This window comes from Poecilia mexicana, unplaced genomic scaffold (genome assembly GCF_051168715.1).
Source record: "Poecilia mexicana isolate PSO_F unplaced genomic scaffold, ASM5116871v1 scaffold_9, whole genome shotgun sequence".
Taxonomy (NCBI): domain Eukaryota; kingdom Metazoa; phylum Chordata; class Actinopteri; order Cyprinodontiformes; family Poeciliidae; genus Poecilia; species Poecilia mexicana.
Window position 1 is genome coordinate 6,711,247 of NW_028263378.1, and position 22,561 is coordinate 6,733,807.

General features: G+C 40.8%; 3 protein-coding genes across 6 annotated transcripts in view; 1 reads left to right on the plus strand and 2 right to left on the minus strand.

Annotated features, from left to right (window-relative positions):
- Window positions 1-9,441, plus strand: part of kcnt1b (potassium sodium-activated channel subfamily T member 1b) — a 79,082-nt gene extending 69,641 nt beyond the window's left edge. For both annotated transcript variants that reach the window (XM_014995099.2, XM_088008676.1), the window contains 3 exons: window positions 2,416-2,427; window positions 5,233-5,317; window positions 6,688-9,441. In XM_014995099.2, coding sequence (XP_014850585.2) covers window positions 2,416-2,427; window positions 5,233-5,317; window positions 6,688-6,811 — 221 coding nt within the window. In that variant the 3' untranslated portion in view covers window positions 6,812-9,441. The remainder of the gene's footprint in view (window positions 1-2,415; window positions 2,428-5,232; window positions 5,318-6,687) is intronic.
- Window positions 9,442-9,457: 16 nt separating this feature from the next.
- Window positions 9,458-14,257, minus strand: LOC106922574 (uncharacterized). 2 transcript variants are annotated; one of them, XM_088008678.1, is made up of 8 exons: window positions 14,143-14,257; window positions 13,105-13,632; window positions 12,891-13,028; window positions 12,679-12,780; window positions 12,536-12,607; window positions 11,254-11,316; window positions 11,130-11,180; window positions 9,458-11,038 (listed from the first exon to the last, which is right to left on the minus strand). In XM_088008678.1, the coding sequence occupies exons 1-8, from the start codon at window positions 14,255-14,257 to the stop codon at window positions 9,954-9,956; spliced, it is 2,154 nt and encodes a 717-aa protein (XP_087864804.1). In that variant the 3' UTR covers window positions 9,458-9,953. The 2 variants fall into 2 exon arrangements, with proteins under 2 accessions (XP_087864804.1, XP_087864803.1); XM_088008677.1 differs by lacking the exons at window positions 12,536-12,607; window positions 14,143-14,257 and having other exon boundaries at window positions 12,870-13,028.
- A 443-nt stretch (window positions 14,258-14,700) lies between these two features.
- camsap1b (calmodulin regulated spectrin-associated protein 1b) overlaps window positions 14,701-22,561 on the minus strand; it is a 30,375-nt gene continuing 22,514 nt past the window's right edge. For both annotated transcript variants that reach the window (XM_088008680.1, XM_088008679.1), the window contains exons 12-18: window positions 20,169-22,398; window positions 18,632-18,768; window positions 18,343-18,557; window positions 17,573-17,675; window positions 17,343-17,455; window positions 17,015-17,133; window positions 14,701-16,727 (exon numbers count right to left, since the gene is read on the minus strand). In XM_088008680.1, coding sequence (XP_087864806.1) covers window positions 16,431-16,727; window positions 17,015-17,133; window positions 17,343-17,455; window positions 17,573-17,675; window positions 18,343-18,557; window positions 18,632-18,768; window positions 20,169-22,398 — 3,214 coding nt within the window. In that variant the 3' untranslated portion in view covers window positions 14,701-16,430. The remainder of the gene's footprint in view (window positions 16,728-17,014; window positions 17,134-17,342; window positions 17,456-17,572; window positions 17,676-18,342; window positions 18,558-18,631; window positions 18,769-20,168; window positions 22,399-22,561) is intronic.

Sequence of the window (22,561 nt, forward strand, 5' to 3'; positions counted from 1 at the left end):
GCGTCCCGTTATCTCCAGCCTGTTTCTTTCTGAACATCAGTGGATCTCGGAGTGAATTATAGCTCTATACCATGGTCATTAACCCCCAGAGTTTTGTAAGCTGGTGCTGCAGAGTATTTCGCTGAAATGTTAAATCTGCTGCAGGAAAATCACAGAAAGAAACTGAAAACCCTTCATGAACACAAAATCTTATTGCGGTTTAGTTTCTAGTGTGAATATCTTATTGCACTTGAAATCAGACAAAACTAACTTTTCAGCAAGACATTTTTTTAAGTAAATAATTCCTTAATATTGATGAAAAATAACTAGTTTCACTGGCTGATTATTTCACTTTTAACATTTGAAGAATTATTAACATGATTATAAGTGATAATCTTCCTGTGGAACTACAACTTTTTATCAATATTTGGGAAATATTGAGTTAAAACAAGATCTCTTATTTTTTGCTGAAAAGTTACTTGTTAGTTTTGTCTTATTTAAAGTCCACTAGGATACTAAACCAAAATTACTTGGTATTTGTTTTACCTTGTATTTGAAATTCATCAAATTGATTTAGCCAAGAGACAAGTTTTTAAGTTCTGGTAGCTCATTAATCTTTAACAGTGAAGTGTTATAACTTCAAACTGCAATTTAAACAATTTTTCCACATTAGGTAAGATAACTGCTCTGAGGTACACATTTCTGTATTTTCACTCACATTATCAAGTTAAAATAACTACTTATTTTAACGCATAAGAATTTAAATCCTTGAACAAATGTCTTTTAATGCATTCAAAATAAAATAAATAAATAAAATACATTTTATTAAACATCACAATAAATTCTGCTTTGAAACTTTTAGTTTGAACTGGGCTTAAAGACACTCTCCTACTAACAGTTTTAAAATGTGTAATAGCCTTAAAAACACACAAGAGGCATGTTAAAGTAACTAACTCACATGATAGAAAACATGCTATTAACAAAAAGCTAACACAACTTGTTTATCTTTCACAAACTCACACATTTAAGTTAAAATCTAAAACTTTCTTTGGCTTAAAGAGTAGAAGTTAGTAGATACAACTGAATGTGTCTCAAATGTTTTACAGTGTAGTATCCATCATTGTTGGATCAATAGATATCGACAAACTGTCGGTAAGAAGCTGCTGGCCATGGTATATAATCCTTATCTAATCCTCTGAGGATTGTGTTTTTAGGTGTGGATTAGAAGAGAAACTAACAAAAACACAAAATCTTTCCAAATGTTTTTGTTTTAGTTTCTAGTGGAAATGTTTGACACTTGAAATGAGACAAAACTAATTTTTCAGGAAGAAATATGAGCTTGTTTCACATTAGTATTTTCTTAATATTTATGAAAAATTTGTAGCTCAACTGGCAGATAATTTAACTTAAAGTATGAGGAAAAATATCTTGTTGTAAGTGAAATAATCTGCTAGAGGAAATATGACTTTTCATCACTATTAAGGAACCATAATGTCCTTAAGACAGTCCTGAGTTCGACTCCCATCCTCGGTTCCTTTGCTGCACATCTTTAGAACATTTCTAAATTACATTTGAACCAAATGACTTATTTTATAATATTCAAGCCTTTCTGAATATTGTCACTTTCCTAAAATAATATCTTAAGTTATTTTTGTCAAAAGTGATTTTTCCAAAAAGAAACTCCTTCTGGCAAAAAATGACTTGGGGATTATTTTAGGAAAGTGACGATGTGAAAACTGAGACAATAAAACATTTTCTTAAACATTTTTTGAAAATGTTCATCTTTACATTCAAGTTGAGCATAGCGATTAATCGTAGAATGTGATTAATCTGATTAAATCTTTTAATCGATTGACAGCAAGCTCTTATTTCTTTCTGAAAAGTCACTTGTAAGTTATTTTTTTAATCTCATTTCAAGTCTGCTGAGATATTTGCATTAGAAACTCAACCCAAAACTCTTGGTAAGATTTAGTTTTTTTGTTCCAGTGTGAACAAACGTTAGTCAGTGAGTGGATCAAACCTGACCTCTTCCACTCTCACACTCCCGATGTGTTCTGCTTCACTCTCAGTCTGGTTTGAGTCGCTCTGCGTTTGGTCCGGTCTGGCGGATGCTGGAGCATGTCCTCTGTGTCTGTGGGCTTGTCGCCTGTCACCTCCGGGGCTTCAGCGGGGGAAGCTGCGTGTGCTGTCCTGTGGCATGGCCCCACCAGCCTGCTGCGCCCGCGTGGAATGCGCAGGACGTGCAGCGAATGCGATGGAGGGGTGGGGGTTATATCTGTGGCGGACTCTGTCTGCATGTTGGCACCGTTCTGACGCTGCGCATGGTGGTTCTGTTCGGGTCAGCGGGCAGCATGTGGGCCTCCCCTTGTTCGACAGAGTGGCCTGTCAGTAACGGTTAGCCCTTCTCTCTTTCTCACCCCGCCTGGCTTTGTAAAGGGCCACAAGCAGGTGGGTGATGGAGACACACGCGCCCTCCTTTCCCGTCCTCCGTCCATCACAGAGTGCAGTAGGAACCACAGGCAGGGAGCACAGCACCAGCACACCTGAACACAACACACTGAACACTGAGACTTTCAGTCCCTGACTTAATGAAACCTGTTCATTTTGCTCAATCTGGATGTTTAATTAAAGTTTTCCAAGAATATTTAATGTTGATTTACAAATGTCATATGGTTCCTTTTAAGTAATTTGTACAAAAGAGGATTAGGACCACTGAGAAAAAAATTTCTTAGTCAAAATTCTTAAATAAAAGTCAACATTTGGAGGAAAAGTCAAAATTCTGAAATTAAAGTCAAAATTCTAAGAAACAAGTTAGAATTCTGGGGAAAAAGTAACAATTCTGAAATTAAAATCAGAATTCTGAGGAAAAATTTGAAATATTCCAAAATATAAGGCAGAATTCAGAAATTAAAGTTAGAAATGTGAGGGGAAAAAAAGTTCTAAATTTAAGAAAAAAGTAAAAAAAAAAAAAAAAAACTGAAAATAAAGTCAAAATTCTGAGATTAAAGTCAGATTTCTTTTTCAGTGGCCCTGATCCTAAATTCAATCAAGTTCTCATCAGGCAGAGGTAAACCTACATAAATCTTTGGTTTCTTTCTTCTGCTGCTGCTCGTCATCAGTAGATGCAGCTGATAAGTTCACTTTTAGAAAATCCCAACTTGTCCCAACAAAAACCTTAGTTATATTTTAGAATCATTTATCTTTCGTATTTAGATTACATTTGTCAAACTCAAGAGGGCAACACAAGCGTTGTGTATTTAAAGTTCATTTTATTAATCAAATTAAAGCATTTTCTTGTATCTATGCTTCCACATTACAACCATACGACTTTAAGAAGTACTCATCGAATAAAGACGGCTATTTATTCATATTTTAACATTAACAAATTTCTTAATGGGCAGTTTTATCAACACTTTCAGCCACAACCGGTCCAAAATGAAAATGAGTTTTTCACCTTGATTTAGATCCTTCACTTTGGAGTCGACTGGGTGAAATTTAAGATGAACACTGCCACCATCCTGCAGCCTGGAAGAACTACAATCTATTACACACTGATTGCTATATGTGTAAAACATGGTGGAGGCAGAATCACCTAGGGTTCTTATTTAATCTGATAAAACACCTTATGAGTCTGAAACCTCTTCTACACATTATTCAGAGATTAAAATCTTTGCCTCTCAGATTTGTGATTTTCTTTTCCTTATAGATATAATGGGCTCTTTGCACCTAAGGCGTTGACGTCACATCTCCAGGAGCTAATGCGGCTCACTTTTTTCCGCTTTGAGTTACCATGACTGGTAGAAAAGACTAAGTCGTATTTCAGATGCAAAAAAACAATACTATTAACATCGTTGTCTTCCTAATATAATGGGCTTTTAAGTTTTCGTTAATTTCCAAGCGATCCTGAATTAAGAAGATGGCTTGTAAATATCTGTCGCTACCAGCTAACGCCGCACAGCAAAGTTTGCAGCCTTCACTTCACTCCGGATCAGCCTAAAACTACCGGGGATACGGATGGTAAATAAAGGAGCCTCCCTGAGTTATTTCCATGGAATCACTTCTGTATTCAGCCTGAAAGAGTTTATGGTAACGAGAGAGCAGACCAGAGCCAGACAGCCGAGCAACTGATCCGCCTGTACATACTGCTGTAAACACCGTCCTATCTGAGCTCTTCACAAGAAACATGCAAAGGTATTAAAACGAAATAACACGGAGACATGAAGCAACACGGTCATATTTTTCTAAAAGCAGCAACTTTGAACCTGAACAGCTGAACCAGATCTCTGACACCAGAGCTGCGCTACTGTTAAGCTATCAGGCTTGTTGAGCTTCGTCAGGCTTCGGAAGTAAAAAGTCCGAACCATAACCTCCCTGTTAGTCTGTGACACTAACGACAATAAACAAATAAGATAAATACATTGTCGTTAGAATGTTTAGATACTTAAATAGCACATTTTACAAGAACAATGGAGAATATTGCCTACTAGCATAAGCTAACGTTAATGTTAGCCACAAAATTTAAGTAAAACTCACCTTCGTGTCAGTGAATGTATAACGAGGATCTTAAAACCTTTCTCCAGCTTACTTGTTGGGGCTTCGGATCGATGTACAAACCTTGGCCAAGCCCTGAAAGCACCTAATGTAAATGATATTTGTATTGGATCGGAAACAATCGAGCCGCTTTACCCCGAACGCGGAAGCTGAGGTGCAAAGAGCCCATTGATCCCAGGTTGCGTTAAAAACTTGACATTCAGATTAAGCTTAAAGAAAGTTTCATCACCGGAAGCTTTCAAATGTTTAAATTGAAATTTTAAGCTGAATTTGTTGAGCAGAATTGCGACACATTATCTCCATTTTTCCACATGATTACTGGTGTAAATAACAGACTGATGATACGAAACAAATTATTATATTTCCATAATCATATAAACCAGTTCTTATTCATTCATTTCATAGATGTAAGATTCTCCGTTTAGTCTTTGCAGCAGTTATTCTAGAGCATAATATCATGTATCATTATTCTCTAAATTCAAATACTGATAATGACTAACGTCTGCATATAAACACTAAATAATAAAAGAATAAAAGAACTAGAAAATTCATTCTAGATGTTAAACTCAAATGACTTTTTCTCTGAAGTGAGGTTTTCAGAGCGTCAGAGTTTAGAGGCCGTGTTTTTTGGCTGGTCTACTGGAGGAGGATGAGGGAGGGCTGCAGAGCAGCTCTCAAGGCCTCTTTTGTCTCTTTTTACAGACGAGATGAACGACCACCAGAACACGCTGTCCTACGTTCTCATCAATCCTCCTCCTGACACCATGCTGGAGATCAACGACATCGTGTAAGGACGCCGCTTCCTGTCAGGCAGCTTTGGTTGCATTTCTTCTGGTTTTACTGCCATATGGGAGTCTGCAGCATCAATCTCAAATCATTATCAGGATTTCTGCAGGACACAGGGAAATAAAAAACAAAAATCATAAAAGTAAAATCATAAAACATCACAATTAAAATTTTTTCTTCATATTTTTCTCACATTTCACATTTTCAGACTTTGCAAAAAAATAAATCTTCCAAAGCATTTTTATCTACATTATAATCTAAGTACACTTAAAATATATACTTCCTTAATATTGATAAAAGCTATTGGCTGATTATTTTATTTGTAACATGGGGAAAATGTCTTGTAGGTGAAATAATCTGCCAGTTGAACAAGTTATTTTGTATCAATATTAAGAAATTACTGACTTAAAACGAACAAACAGTGGAAACGATACTTCTGTGCTTCTCTTTTAGGTGGAGAAGTCCAGAGAAATCAACAATTAGCCATCAAAATATTTTCAACTTGACCTGCTCACTGCAAAAACACAAAATCTTACCAAGTAAGATCTAGTTTCTAGTGCAAATATCTTGAAATAAGACAAAACTGAGCAAGATATAGAGGCTTATTTTAAGTAAGTAATTCCTTAATATTGATATAAAAATGTTTCATTAGTAGGTTACTTCATTTGTAACATCAGAAAAATATCTTGTTGTAAGTGAAATAATCTAGTACTTAAATTATACTTGAAACAAGCTCCTATTTCTTCCTAAAACATTTACTTGTACGTTAGTTTTGCCTTATGTTAAGTGTAATAAGATGTTTTTACTAGAAACTACACAAAAATGCTTGATGAGATTTTGTGGTTATTCTTTGAGACATAAACCAAAAATAATGACTTAAAATCTAATTAGTTTAAACTTGGCTTAAAGAAAATGTAAACATTGTAATTTTTCATTTTGCATAAGTTAAACATAACTGGATACGTTTTGCTCATCTGAAATGATGTTTAGGTTATTAATTCTGTCTGACATATTGATTAATGTGAGGTTATTAAGGTATCTTTATGTTTTCAACATGAGGCAAACATTAAGATAAAAATTAGTGAACGTGCAAAACATATCATTGTGCATAGAGACCTGTATCTTACTGAAAAAATACTTGTAAATAAGTTTTATTTCATGTATACTCATACATTTGCACTAGAAACTAGACAAAAATATACTTGTGTTTTTGCACTGATTCTGGTTACTGGCTGATTTTTTTTATTTTAGCTTCTGTATGAATGTTAGTTAGCAGGTGTAAACAGAAGTTAAGCAGCAGGAGGTTGCATAATATTTTAATCTTCTTAGAGTAGCAGATGAAGAATAACGTGGTGGATTTTGTCCTTACAGGTACATTATTCGCTCCGACCCTCTGGCTCACATGCCAGAGGACTCACAGATGGGACAGGCGCCCCGAAACACCAAGAACCAACAGGACTTTGGCGCACAGTCAAGAAATGAAACTCACCTTTAAAAGCTTTGAGTCTTTTAAATAGATCTCATATACCTCGCACAAAGGAAGGCCTGCCAGGGGCGGTGATGAGGTGTTCATAGTGAATGTGCATTAAGTGTCTCTCGGCCTGAGACCAGAGATTAGCCACATCCTAAAAGACGGCCCTGAGATTCCCGTTTTCATCAGAGCTGCCATTGGAGGATGCATGAAGAGTGCCTAGTCATCACTTCCCCTCACAAAACTCCCTGCGAACGAGAACCTGAACGCTGCTTCCTCTGTCCAGCCCGACCGCCGAGATCAGAAGGGTTGTTGGTCGTTTCTGGGCCGATAGGTAAAATAATTTCATTTCATGTTTTGCTCAGGTGGGGGGAAGCTGCCCTTGTGCCACTACCGGCTTTTTGCCAATTTCTTCGCCTGTTTCTGCTTATAATCAGAAACTAACTGAAAATCATTCAGATCCGACAACTTAAACATGACGGTTTGCTAGAGAGCTGATGATTGGGTTGGTTTTCTACATTTTCAAGTATTACCAGGAAAATAAGGTACATGTGCAATTTTCTTACTTTACTGTCACTTTCATTTATCCTTGTGAACTTTTTGTCATTGTTTTAAATTTATTACATGCTTACACCAGTTGCACCTTTATTAGCCAAGTTAGCATTTCTCTCTGTAATTGTGTCAGTTGATGAAAAATGAACATTGTTAAATTATTTCCCTGTTAGAAATCATGACAGCTCCACATTCTATGAAGTTTTGTTTATTTATTTGTAAATACTGTTATTACTGTGCCATTTTTGAATTTATTTTTGGGACACCAGTGTTTTTCTTTTTTTGTATCATTTTCAAACCTGACTGCAACATCTGCTGCTGCTGCCGTGCAAAAAGTAAACATGCAGAAGAAAGAACATATAGTTCGGGAAATACATATTTTTAAGGAGGCTATCATATCAAATTCAGTGCCAAATTTAACCACTGTTGATCATAATACTTGCTATTTAAATCTAATTTGATTTGCTTGTTAGGAAAAATGAATTTAATGGAGGTGGACTGGGGAAAAAAAATCTAAAAATTCTGACTTTATTTATTTTAATCCCAGAATTCTGAGTTTAATCCTAGAATTTGAAGAATTAATTATTTTTATTATTTATTGTGTTTCTCCATCTATATAATGGCTGAAGTGTAAAGAAATACTGACTTAAAAAATGTTTTATTGGTCTTTGACAGTTTTAGACAGGAAGGTTAGATGTGAGGGGGGAGACATGCAGCTAAGACAAGAGTTCTGCTTTCCCCCAGCTCCTCACAGCACTATGAAATACTGACTTTTTAAAATATTTGGGGAGAATTATTTTTATTTTTAGCAACATGTACCTCTTAAATTATCAAACCATTAGCTCAGCTAAGTTTAGCGTGAGGTTTTAGCTACTGAGTGTGAATAGCCAGACTGTACACATGCTAACTTCAGTGAACTGGTTGACATGTAATTTTTGTACATCTGAAAAAGAGCAAATACTTTTTCCCTGTACTGTAAATCATATCAATATATAAAGTTACAACTATATCTGTTGTTTCAGGGAGATCATTAGTGGAACAGTTTTTTTTTTCTCTGTTTTTGAAAACTTAAAACCCGATTTGACAAAAAACATCTGAGCTATAAAATCATTTTGATTGTAAACGACTAACACGCTTTAAATGGCCTTTTAAGTTCTGCACAGCAGGATATTTTGCACAGGTATTCACAAACATAATCAAGTGTTTAATTGTCATACATTTATTTTGAAAATCAAGTGCTGTGGTTTGTGTACACCACAGTTTCAGTATTTATGCCCGAGTCATTAATTTTCATCTGTATCTTGGGTTTAATCACTATAAATATGAATTGTATACATGGCTTTGTAGCCATGAAAAGTAAAAAGGACTTGAACTATTTTTGCACTAAGCTCTGTGGCGACGTGCGGAGCGTGACAGCATGACCCTTTAATTTGAATCTGTAGAACATGGACAATATTTACCGGCAAAGCAAAGACCGATCATGCATTCATTAGCATGACTTCAGATGTTTGCAGATTTTAATTTTAGGTATGCTGTTCTTATTTCTCATTTCAAGCTATTCTAAAGTGATAGAGAAGGGATTGCGTCGTTTTCTTTACTGGTCCAGAAAACGTGTTTCACAGAGTCAGAAGTAACAGTTCAGTGAAAGCGACTGTGATGGAGGATGCAACCACTAATGTAACACCTTACAGGATCCTCACAACAAACCTTTATAGCACTGAACGACTTCACTTGATGTCTTCTGATGTCTGGACTCAACACACGGGGCATGTTATCTCTTAAAAGCATGTTTTGATATAAAAAGCTTGCCAAGAACGAAACATTTCCTACCGTTAGCAGAACAGTTAGCGTGGCGTCCTGTCGCTAGATTAAAAAAACCCATAACTGAATCAACTGCTTGCAAGTTGGAGCCATTATTTGATACTCTGTATTTATATGAATGGAACGTGCATGTTGTCTAGATGTTATCAAAAGCCAATGTATTATGTTTACCTCCACTTTGTTTTTGATTCATTGTCAAACAGAGGATGATCCATTTTGTACTATTTCTTATGAGAAGTGCACATACAGAAACGAACAAATAAATGCTGCATGCAGCCAAATCCACCGACTGGAAGATGTTTTTATTTGACTTCACACTGAGTTTATGATAAACATTCAATCCGATGGTGATAAACAGTCACCATCGATTCTATTTATTTCAACTCGTGCAATTATACAATTGTACATTTTTGAAAAGCAGAAGTAGAGCCTCCTGCACAACCAACAATAATGCAGCAAATATTTTCAGAACAATAAGTCAACAAAACGCTTGTATTTTCCAGAAGTGGTAAAACCAGCTGATCAAACGTGCTGCTTGTGTTATTAGGTGATGGGTTGGGCTCAGCTAGGGTTGCTAGGCAACAGCTTAGTGCCCGTGGAATGTGACGTAATCAGATTTGCTTGTCACAGAAAAAAAAATACAGTAAAAAGGCAGGCAGCTGAGATCCAAATGGAAGAAAAAAAATTGTATAGGAAGTGAATATGTTGATTTTAAGAAACTCTTGAAACTATCCTCTTGTCTAAACTAATGATCCACTCTCACAGGATAATCTTAAGAGTGTTGAATCTGATCTCATCGCCGCTGCTTGTTAATATTATTCTGTTTCCACCTCTCTCTCGTCCAGCGGCCGTTGTTCTGAACCACTTCATGAAGCAGGTCCATGAAGGCGTATTCATTCCCTGACAGCAGAGTTTCGTCATCTGGAGAGGCGCCACCAGAGGGCGCCTTCGCCCCAGCGGCGGCTCTGTTTTCTGCCCGCTTCTGGTCCTTCCTCACACCTGCCTCTCTCTTCTTCTTTGCCGGATGTTCTTCGGGCTTCAGCTCTTCGCCGGTGCTGACCCAGATGTCTGTCTGTGTTGCAGAATCTGGATCCAGGTTCATTTCTTCCCCCTCCGACACGCGGACAGGAGTCTCCAGAGGTTTGAAGCTGTCTGAAAGACTCAGAGTTATGTTTGTTTCCTCGTCTTCACACCGGTTAGAGCTGCTGCTGGATTGCTCCATCATCATCTTCACATCTTCTGAGACCTTCACAGTTGCATTCCGAGTCCAAACAGTAAACTCATCAGCTTCCTCTTCCTCCTCTTTGGCTTTGCATCTTGCCTGCCACTGAGCTGCAGTAGGAGGCCAGGTGGAGATCCTCATGAATTTTCCTCTCTGATGACTCTGACCTGGACCTTCTGCAGACTCTTCATCAGGATTTGGTTTGTTCTGCTTGGTGCCGATACTCAAGTACGGTATAACGTCCATGTTGACATGATCACACTCCTGGTTTTCACAGGGATTTCCATCATCACCTTCTTGCTTCACACACTCCTCCATCGAGTCTCTGGTTGTGAAAGTTTCTGGGTGAACTTCTCCTCCCATTTCAGCTCCAAGGTTCTCTTTTTCAGAGTCTTCAGAAGTGACTTTGTCATTCTCAGACACACAGAAAGGAGTTGAGAGGATGACTGCGTTTGCAGACTTTGCTCTGATGCCAGTGAAGGATTTTCTCTGAGCCTTTTCCAGACATCCAGATTGATCCCGACTCGACACGCCATCTCCTTCCTGCTTCTCTTCTTCTTCTGTTGGACATCCAGGCCTCACGGCTTTGTTACTGCGATTCCTCCTATGCATCAGTGCCATGAAACACGCAAAAAGCAGCAGCATGCATAGGACCACTGCACAAGAAGAAAGCCATAATCTCATATCAAGATGAGATTTTTCAAACCAAATTAACTAAAAATGTTCAAATAAAAAGAGGACTCAAACCAATAACAGCGATTAGAGTGCAGATCTTTGTGTTTGAGGTTGTGGATGAACCTGAGGATGAAGGAAATGCAAATTAATACATTTGGTTTTAAATGTGAGACTAATTCAGAAGAATCACACACACCTACGACTCGTGTAGGTGTAGTTACAGGTCTGATGACTGATGATAATGTCGTCACATAATGTCCTGACAGCAACAAAAGATTAAAAAAAATTAATAAAAACTCTACAAAATGGAATGCATACAATCATTTCTTGATGTAAGATTAATCTCAATTCAATTTTTGTCAAGGAAGCGAGATGAAAGCAGTTACATGTTCCACTGGCGCCGCCTGCTGGTAAGAGACAGGATTTCAGGCCAACTCTAGTATGTAATTTCTGTTTCACGAAGCATCAGACCCGATGAGAAACGCATTAAAGTACAGAAGTATTTAGCTGAATTGGTTATTAAATCACAATAATATATTTCAACTGCAATGGAGCGGTGACCTGACAATGACTGATAGAGTCTCATAAGAGTTTTATCCTGAAAATAAAGTCTGAATAAACGACTGTTGATCTGCTGCGCTTTTTTCAAATCCAAAGTTAGTGAAGACCAGGAAACTTTAGACTACCTCATAATTTCCTAACAAAGCTTTGGCTCCGGCTAACACTGTCATAAGTAACAATACAGAAATCTGGCTTTACGTAAAACTCTGAGAACTCAAGAAGTATTGTCAAAAGCAAATCAAAAGAGACCGGAAATAACGATAAAGATGAGCTTAAGGCCGCTATGAACGCAACCGGGGCTTCCTCGATGCCTTAGCAGAACCACAAGCTGATCATCTCGATGCCAAAAGGCTGAATTTGGTGTTAGAAAAAAAAATATATTTAACCTCCGAGGGAAGAATGACCTGAAAGATGTAATTTCTAACTATGACCGCATGGTGGTGCTGTTGGTCACAAAGCCACCAAGAAAACTTTACTGGTGTGTTTGTCGTCCTTATTTTTATTCCTGTATAAAACTAAGGCATGTATGTAGACATTAAAAAAATTCAACAAAACCACAGCAGCTACAGATTTTAATCATATAATAATTATATAAATATCAGTCAAGAAGTATATTATCTGGGCATTTAAAGCAGACAGCTTTTTACCTGGTGTTTTATTCTAAATTATTTTAGCAGAGTTTTTACCTAATACAAATAAATTCACAATTCAAATACCATAATATACATTTTTGATAACTTATTTAATCCAGCCTCCTTTTATACATCTTACTTCACACATATTCTTCATTTACCTTTAAGTTGACTAATTGTTTGCCCTTAGTTTTACACTGATATAAAAGGATCCTAAAAGTATCAGCCTGCACATACCAAGTAGGGAAAACTATGTCTAATGTTAAATAATTAGCCCAGATGTACCAGGGGATGAAGATGACGCTGTGGCATCAGGCGGTTTTGTTCTCTCAGAAGTCTCTGAAGAGGAAAGTGTTGCTGAGAGATGAAGCTGAAGAAACACTTTTAAGAGATTAAAACAGAAAGGAGGAGAAATAATCCACATGTACCCATGAGAGCAGAAGTCGTTTGAGTTGGGGTAGTGGATTTGGTATGGAAAGATCTTTCCGTCTTTCCAGATGTTTGCTGTGAGCGAGTTGTTTGAGTTTTACCTGAAGATCAAAAAGGTACAAACAATATTTATTCATAGAAAGTGATTAAAAAACAGGGTCTAAGGATTAATCTTGGATCACAACCAAACATGTTGAAATGACAGATGTACTGGTTGGAGTCGCTGAACTCCTCAATGGAGGTGTGGCAGTCGAACACACAGACACGTTGAAGACTGGTCGACCTTCCAGATGTGGAGGAGTCTTACATTTCACACTCATCCGATTCACCAGCAGAGATGTATTCAGTTCTGAGGACAAGGAAGGAGTTTTAACCTTTAAATGTTCTGAAAACAGTTTGAGTTCTTAGTGCCACAAGTTACAAACCTTTCAGAGAGTCAACAAAGTCCTGGGCATCACAAGAGCAGCTCCAGGGATTCCCATAAAGTCTGATGGACGTTAGAGACTTTAGATCCATGAAGATCTGCGGGGAAAGCCTCATCAACTGGTTGTCTGACAAATCCAGATCAGTCAACTTCCTCTGGGATCTGAAGGCATCGGGATGGATGGTGTGGATCTTGTTCCCTCTCAGATTGAGCTTCTTGAGGTTTGTGAGTCCCGTCAGATTCGACTCGTTCAAATATTTAATCAGATTGGAAGAGAAATCTAGCTCAGTGATAGTAGCAGGGCTTCTGAACCAGTTCTGGTTAACGTTGGACAAACTGTTACCATGTAAAATGAGAATTTTCAGATGCGAAAAAGAGCTGAAGGCATTCTCAGCGATTCCTGTGATACCCGAGTTTTGGCTTTCGAACTTTGTGATGGAGGAGAGGCTTACGCTTTGCAGAACCGTGGAGTTGATTTCTCCAACGTTCGCTAAAGCCACAATCATGGTTGTACAATTAGGGATGAAATCTGAGAGAAAAAGTGAAGCACAAAGATACATTTGTCTCCTTTGCTTTATAAATCTGAAATACCAGCTTATATATTTGTTTACATTATGGGAAAATGAGTACATCTTTCTAGGGTTTAAAATGCATCATAAAAATGATCAAGTTTTGTTTGGAAGGAATGCCAAAAGAAAAACTTGAATTTGAAAGCGAGTCTAAAGTTTTTAATGTTGGATTGAGAACATTTCAATCCAACACTGCTGCAGTAAGTTAAATAAAACCAACATAAGTCATCTTAGGGAAATTACTACCTAATACAGCTGAGGATTTGACTAATAGTTCAAATGCAGACAAAGTGTTGGATTAGAATCAAATTCCTACTACAATCGTAAACATCAGTGTTTAAATGCAAGAACAAGTTTCATAAAAGGTAATACCAGTTTCTCAAAAAACTAAATTTTATTTTTCAGTGAAGCTGTTGCTGCTTAATCTGTCAACTTTATTCATCTCAAAGTTTAAAAGCTGGAGTTCTCACTTGTCAGAGCATCAAAGCAGAACAAAACCGACTCCCCTTTTGCACAGGGACGTCCGAGACGAACACTTCCCAACAACACAGCCAGAGCGACTACGCCTGTGGAAACATACAGCATCAATCACACGAAAACTCCACATTTTAAATGGAAAAGCTTCTGGAGCAACAAGTCTGACAACTCACCTTTCATTTTGAGTAGATGGATCAAACGCTCATCTCCGTTTGACTGGAAAGAACCGTCCGCACAGTTTGATGGTCATCACCTGAACAACCAGGACTGGTTGCCAAGGAGGATCATGTCTCGCCATGGTTACGAGAGCTGGCGTTAAAAGTCGCGGTTCCAGTTGGTTGGCAGAGTGAGCAGCAGTTTGCGCCGGGGGGTCCCAGAGATGTGGTTAATTTAGAAACCTCAATGTAAACGCAGCAGTATCAGTTTTCTGACAAACACTCCCGTGAAAAAGATGCAGTGGCATGACAAAGTAAAGCAAAAAGAGTGAAGTCTGTGCAGTGCCAGTGAAAGAAAAACAGCAAGAGTGATGGACAAATCAAACAAAACAGAAATGGAAAAAAGTGACTTTTATTTACTTGGAAATTTATTGTTTCAGTGCTTCAATTTTAAAATAAATAGATGACATGGGATCAAAGATAAAATTAAACATGGATGAAAAGTACACTAGTGTAACAAAAAATGGTGATCAAATGCCAATACAATCTTTTAGTTAACATAAAAATATACTTTCATACATTTAAAGACCACTTTCCACCACTTATGCACCCCTCCACACACACACACACACACACACACGCGCACACAGACATCAAAATGCAGCAAACGATTCATCAAGTATCGAGTAACTTTTGGAGAGACAGCAGTAGCAACGATTCAGTGACGCTCCTCAGCTGCGGCCGTCAGTATCAAATCTTTAGCGTTTGATTTTTCTTTACACAAACAGCAGTGTTACGTATTAGTTTGTCAAACTCTGAAACCGAACAGAAAGTAAAGTGCTTGTGCGACACTTCTGGTTGTTCGAGGCCAACGAATGGTTTATTTAACAAAAAGAAAAGGAAAAAAAAACAAGGAAGAAGAAGAAGAAGCACTTTGAAGTTTTGCAAAGACAGTGAAGAAGAGAGACGATGTGGCAGTGCTTGTCAACACCTTGGAGGAATGTTCTTTAATGTTGATACACAACTGAGCCACAAGCCCTCCCTCAATCCCTCCCCCCAGCGTGAGGATATCAAATACTGTCAGTCGAGCAAAGCGGGAAGCACCCTTCACGACGAGAGTGTCCTCTGCTCGTGTGAATAAAGATGGGATGTAAATACTCAGAGGGGAGGAAGAGGCGGAAGGGTTACATTGCATGAAAAGAAGCCGTCGACAAGTATTTTGAGTGCACCTTTGTACAGGACAATTCAAGAGTGCCCGGTGGAGAGAAAAAACAAAAAACAAAAACAAAACAAAAAAAAACAAAACACAACTAAGCTCTAAACATCAGAGAATTCCCGTTATGATGAAAACACATAACATCTGCGTAAACTTGAACTACATCGCTTCAATAAAAATGATTTAAAAGAGCTAAAACGAAACAAAAACTGTTGTACCAAGGCCTGTAGTTTCCCCGTTTTTCTAAAAATCCTCAAGGGGAAAAAAAAGGGATGTTTCAACAAATAAAAATGTAGATAAAATGATCAGTTTTTTCCCTTTTTTGCAACACACCTACCCGGTGCTACACGATCAGCGTCTAGTTTAAAAAGCGGCTGAATAAATGGATGATAGTACCACGATGCGTGAGAGAAGGCAAAAGGATGTCTGGAGATTCCTCCATCCTGACGAAAAGAAGAAAAAAACAGTTCAGAGCAGCAGGATTCTGGAGATCGGTGGTGAGGCAGAAGTCGGCGATGCCAGCCTGATTTGACAGTCAACATGGGAACAGATTGACGGAGTGGTCCGATGATCCTAAACGGGTAAAACAAACGTCTCTCCACCTTCATGCCTACATCTATCCGAAGGAGAAGAAGGGGTTTTAGTGCTGCGGCCGAGCTTTCAACCACGACAGTGCTGAACTAATAAATACTCCATGTAAAAATGGACGTTCTCTACATATTAGAGAAACAATGCCACATGCTTGCTTCAAAATAACTAAAATAAACCTGAAGCAATCACACCGATATCACAGGGAGGAGGAGGAGGAGATGATTCACCAGTCCCTCCACCTAGACGTGAATCCTCCCAAGTAGGTTTCCAGGCCAAGCTGGGCGGCGAGATAAGACGGCGCAGATCTGAAAGCGGTCTGCTACTTCCCCGTTTTCTTTGGCACAGCGCTTCTCTTGGCCTGCCACAGGTGGTTGTGGATGGTCAGGGCGTCCACGCTCACCGACACAGTCTTGGCAGGGATGACGGTGAACTGTTTGCGGTCCGAGCTGTACTTGTACAGCTTGTCGATCATCTTCTTGCTGATGCTCTTGGGTCCGGTGCCCGTCAGCTTATGGATCTCTTCCGTGTCAGGGAAGTAGGTGTAGAGTGCCCGGAACTGGCAGCCGCCATCACGAAACAGGATCATCAGGTGGTTGGATTCACACTTCTCCAGCTCCTGGAGAGGGAGAAAAACGAGGAGAAGAAATTAAATTCCGAGCGCAACAATTCAAAACACAAAGGAAGAAAAACCAAAACAAATCACACTCTTCCTAGGAGAAGCATGGCAGACAAGTGAAGTTAAGAAGTTTAAGGTTGGGTTGGCACATCTTTGAACACTTAGAAAAATGCAAACACTGACAGGCAGAGAAAGTGAAGCTTTAATGAGGAAACTTGGTATAAACGGGTTAAGCTAAGAAAATTCACTAATCTCATAAGTTGGTCTAGTTCAGGTAGAAAACTGACCTCCAGGATCTGGTTCTTCTGGGGTTCGTTGACTTTCCCCGCCAGGCAGCAATGAGAGATTGCATTGTGTATGATGGGCTTATTTGACTTGGCACTGGGCTCTTTGAAGAGTTTAGGGCCTAACGAAGCAAAAAAGTTGATCAAATTATAATAAGACAAATGGTAATGTGTCAGAAAATTAAACATAACATTCACAGCAAGAGTCGAGCTTTGAATTCTGAAAATGACCAACAAAAGCAAAGAAACTGAACAATTACATTCATTTTCAGTCAAAGGATGAAAAACCAGCATTTATAAAACAACAGATAGTTGCAGCCTTTTTTCTCACCAGTGTATTCAGCCATGGAAGTGATGGAGGACGCGGTGGAGCCGTTGTCCCAGTCTCTCTCTGCGGCTCGGCTGTTGTTGCGACTGCCTGGAAACGACTCCACAGAGTCACAGCTGGACACGGCAACAAAAACAGAGAGCCAGAGAAATTAGAGGATGTCGTAATTCATTACACAACAGATTCACAATTAACAAGGTTACAATTACAAATGCAGTCGGGGGGTAATTTACCGCTGGGAGCCGGCCCCTCCGGAGTTGACGCTGTCGGCCTCGTTTGTTGCTGCAGAGGCCAGAGACAGATTGGAGCCTGACTGGGCGTTGCTCAGGTTGTCTGCTGCAAAGAAGAGAAATTCAATGTTTAATGCAACGCAATTTGGGGTTTGGAAAGAAAATCTTGGTAATTTATCTGTAGATGTAACAAAAGTAAAGCAAAGAACTGGAAAAGATAAAATATATAAAAAGTATGTTTTTGACATGATGTAATCTTATGGGACAGATATTCTGTGAAAAGATCAGTTTCCTTCACCTCCTCCCTGAACAACTATTGTCGTATAAAAAAAATGCAATGCTCCCTGTCAAAATTAACCAATCAGAACCAAGAGGAGAGCCTCAGCACTGTCAATCAACATCATGTACTTGCTGCTAAATGAGCAAATGTAGGAGAAACAACTTGCCTTTACAGAAAAACTGACTATCCACCATGTTCCGTGTACATGCTAACTAGCCTTAGCATTCGCTGCAGGCTTTGCTAGCTGCAGCATAGCTAAAGGGGGGGAATGAAAAGGGAATGAGCAGCACTACAGGAGACTGATTTACCCGCCTCCTGGCTCTGATTGGTTGATTCTAGTCATCACTGGGAGAAGGCAGATGAGCTCAATTTTTTTTCAGATTTTCTGTCTCATAACATACAGTCTTATAGTGACAGTTTCACCAAATATATTTAATAAAAGTTACACAGTCCAGCTTTAATGTGAAGGGAAGTTCTGATTTAAGAGTCTCACGTGTGGAAGAGCACTTGGAGAAATGATCAGTGGCAGATTCCTCTCTGATAACCGGTTTGTGTTTGTGTTTCTGCTTGGGTTTGGGCGTTTTGGGCTTCACCAGGCCTTGCTCCTCGAACATCTCCTGCTGCTTCCGCCGCAGATACTCCTGCTTTATCAGCTCCCGCCGCGTCTTCTCCTCCTCTTTACGCAAGCGGTCCTCCTCCGCCTTTCGCCTTGTTCAAACCAAATACAAATTTTAGCATTTCAAGGGACGGTAAGATCCGTTTGCCATTACTGGTTGATCTACCTGGCTTCATCTCGTTTCAGTTCGGATTCAGCTTCTAGCTGTTGTTTGCGAATACGAGCCTCCTCGGCTTTCTTCTGTTGTTTCAGCAGGAATGCTGCCCTCTTCTTCGCAAGTTCATCCTCAGCTTTCTGCTCATCCTAGGATATGGCAAAATGTTAAACACCATTTAATTACAAAACAACTAGACCAAATTTCACTGTAGAGATAAAATCAATACTTTATGACTTCTTGGAGAGGTAACGCACATTTTCCTTTTCAAATACTCAACTCTAATTTTCCAATTCACCCTTAACAGAAAAGTCAAATCCTTTACAAAGTGGTTTAAGATCAATGTTGTGTGTGTCCATATTCAAAGGCTGCATTAGTAGACCGATTACGTCACAGTGATGTGACCAAGGCTCCTCCAAATTCATCCTTCGCAGCTCATACTTTCCCAAGATTCTCTTAGGTCAAAAATGAGACTGGTGTTCTTGTAACAAACCAAGAGAGAAGTACAGTCCTAAATGTACTAACTTTCTGTCGCTCCAGAGTATAAGTTGCATTAGTCCAAAAATATGACATGAAGAGGGGAAAAAAACAATGACTGTAAGACACACTACCAGCCAAACGATGAAAAAAACTGAAATACAGTTCAGAAAAATAGAGCAAGTCTATTCATATCTGATAGTAGGAAAGTTAAATGCTTAAAGTAGATGTGCTGTTGGACATCTGTACTTCGGAAAATGTTTGTACAAAATTTTTGTATTAAGCTGCATTAATAATATAATAAAGTGGATGAGTAGACAAGTAAAGATCACTTAAGCTTGGGACTGGGGAATACATCTGTAACAATATATATTGCGGTAGACAAGCAATCAATATCAATAGATAATCTATATTTTAGAATAGAATATTTACTGAACGCCAATCCAGAACCTCACAGCATTCTGGGGGATGTAGGCAGAGGAAAGGCTTCAGCCGCTGAAACTCTCAATGCTAGCAAAGCAAAGTTGATGGCATCAACCAACTCACTCAGTCTTTGGTTACCTAGCAACTCACTCACTTTTTGGTTGCCGAGCAACAAACTGGTACAGCAGCAGTTTAAGGTTTCACCACCGTGAATCATAACTGTTAAAAATGATAAAGATCACCTCACCTGTTTGGCAGTACTTCAGATATTTAAAAAAAAAAAAAAAAAAAACTTAATCAATAGACAATTATTAATATCAACTGATATGAAACTTTATATTATGATGGCTTTTTCTTTTAAAGATCTTTTTGGCTCTAGTGGCCTTTATTTGATAGTTAATTGACAGGAAAGTGGGTAATGAGAGAAGGGGGAAGACATGCAGCAAAGGTCGCCAAGGCCGGGAATCGAACCTGCGACAGCTGCATGGAGGACTGAGGCCTCCATATGTAGGTTGTGTTTAACCCCTGCACCACCACAGCACACACACTTATGATGGCTTTTTCAGTCATTTTGTCCAGCCTTACTTCAACTCATAACATCGTTGTAAGAAAAAAAACAAAAAAAAACATGAAATGAGAGAAGGATTACCTTGAAGAAGAAGCCCATCACTGACTTCTGCTCTCCGTCGCCTTCCTCTGCTGCGGCGTCCTCAGCGCCCTCCTCTTCCTCTGGGGCCTTCAGCTCGGACAGATCCACCTCGATCAGGTGGGCTTTGCTTCGCTGTGCCTCTTCTGACAGGAGTCCTTCCTTCTCTGAGGAACTGACGTCACCCTCTACCTGCGTGCTGGACCCAGACTCGCCAAGCGGTTCTGGTGCAGGCACGCATGCTAGGTCCACGCGGGTTGGCAGGCGCATGTTGGCCTCGTCGTGAAGGCGGAAGGTGGCGCTTCTGACATGCCCAGATCCCGGTCGGTCCATCATCTCCGCGGCGGTGGGGTTTCGATCACATCTGGGGGACCTGCCCCCAGATAACTGCCGTGGGCTTGCTAAGGTTTCTGACCCGCCCTGGGACGGGGTGAGAGCCCTGGAGGCCGGTCGGCTCTGCTCCTTCGCCAGTTTCAGCTCGGACGGCTTGGACCTGGAGCTCCGGCCTGAGCTCAGCTTGGGCGGCTTCCTGGTGGGGGCGCTGCCCGACCCAGAGAGGTGCTCCACGAAGTGAAAGCCTCCCGTCTTCGAGTCACCGTTTTTGTCTCCTGCGTGTGGAGGAGGCGGCGCCGCGCCGGGTGGGGATTGCACATTCTGTTTCATCAGCATCTCCTGCTGCAGCGACAGTTGCATCATCTGCTGCTGGATGCTGCCGATGGCTTCGTTCAGCAGCTCGATGGAGCGGCTGCATTCGTTCAGGTCCAGTTCCTCGTCGAGATAAAAGCTCCCGCCGTTCCCCTTCTTGTCTGCTTCCAAGGCATCCGTCCCCTCTGCCTCCTTCTGCCCCCGTAGGGTGTCGACACACATATCGTCTTTGCTTAAGGGTCCCTTCTCCCCGTTGAGATCGTCTTTAGAGATGTCTGCTTTGAGTGAGCTGGGCAGCGTGTCGCTCCGTCCGCCTCCTTTCTTAACGATGTGCAGAAACGCCGCTTTGCCCAGCTTCTGTCTCTGCCTCGCCGCCAGCACCTCCATCTTCTTCTTCTGGTGCTCAATGGCTCGCCGCTTCTCCTCCAGCTGCATCCGGAGCTGAACGATTTCAGACGCCAGCACGTTGGTGCCACCGTCACCTGGACGATTGCACCCTCCCAAGGGGGAGGAGGGGCTCTGATCTCTCTTCAGTCTCCAAGACGATGACAGAGGTCCGCTGCTCTCCGACCCGTCCGGGGTCGTCCTCTGGGAGCTGGAGGCGCTGGAGCGCAGGTCGTGGTTGCTGCCGAAGCGCTGCTGCTGCGCTTTTCGCTCAGCGAAGGAGGTCATGCGCACGCTGCCGCTGGCCATGCTGCTAGCTTGGGAGTGTGTGCTGAGGCAGGGGCTGGAGCGGCCGCTGGCGCCATTAAAGTCTTTGTCTTCGTGCTCTTTGACATTCATGTCCTCCTGGAGCTTGGCTGACTCCTCTTCGTCTGCTTCGTCGTAACCTTTCCTCGAGTCTTTAGTGGTCAGAGCTTCGTCCAGATCCTCCTCTTCCTCATCCAGGTCCTCCAGCTCTGCCTCCGGACCGTGGACGCACTTTGGCTCATCAGAGTCCGAGTGAAGGTAGAAACCTTCAGCTGGCTCCCTGGACGAACAGTTCACGCTGCTGGATATGACTGGTCTGAAATCCGCCTGCTGCCGCTCGTCCGTCAAGCGTTCCTCTTCACCTGGAGCGGGAAACGTCTGGTTGAGATCAGAAGGCGCTTTTCTGCGAACGGCAGCTGAAGACCCATCTCCACGGCGTAAGGAACCCCTACCTGCCGAGCGGGGCCCCTCCCCGCTCTCCTCCTCTTTGTTCAGACATACAGATTTCTCTTTAGCCGTTTTCAGAACAGCAGGCATCAGTGGTTCAAGGTAAAAGCCGTCGGCGGCAGGCGTGGAGTCGGAGGAAGGTCTAGGTATGGCTGTGGCAGACGCAGCAGGCCCGTCGGATCGTTTCGGGATGACAGTAGCGTCGGCGGGAGTTTCTTCCCCGTCCTCCATGTTGACATGACTCAGTAGATTGTGGCCGTTGACTCTTCGCATGGCAGCGAGGGACGACTGGTGGACGGCGGTCTGATGTTTAGGAGTGACGTTGGTGACGTTGGACGCCAGGCTGTCCTTGCTAATGGAGCGAGCCAGACTCACGCTGTCGCCAGAGGCAATGTCAGCGTCGCTGTCGGTGGCAGAATGCAGCATGAAGGGGCTCAGCGTGGACAGGGGTCTAAAAAACAAAAAGGAAATGTGTTTTTATGATTTAATTTCCCTTTGGATCAATTAAGTATTTTTGAACTTGAATGATGTACAGTTTATAATTTTTCCACTTTTGTGGTCAGATTAGGACGGAAAGGAAGTTGACAGGGGGTCAAATTTGCACCATTCTTAAA

Bases quoted from the DNA above. Each gene is read 5' to 3' on its own strand.
- LOC106922574 (XM_088008678.1), bottom strand. From the start codon at position 14,257: ATGCTGTATGTTTCCACAGGCGTAGTCGCTCTGGCTGTGTTGTTGGGA. The intron at 12,781-12,890 runs GTACATCTGTCA...TTTGATCTTCAG, and splicing joins GAGTTCAGCGACTCCAACCA to GTAAAACTCAAACAACTCGC. The intron at 11,181-11,253 runs GTGTGTGTGATT...CTTCATCCTCAG, and splicing joins TACACCTACACGAGTCGTAG to GTTCATCCACAACCTCAAAC.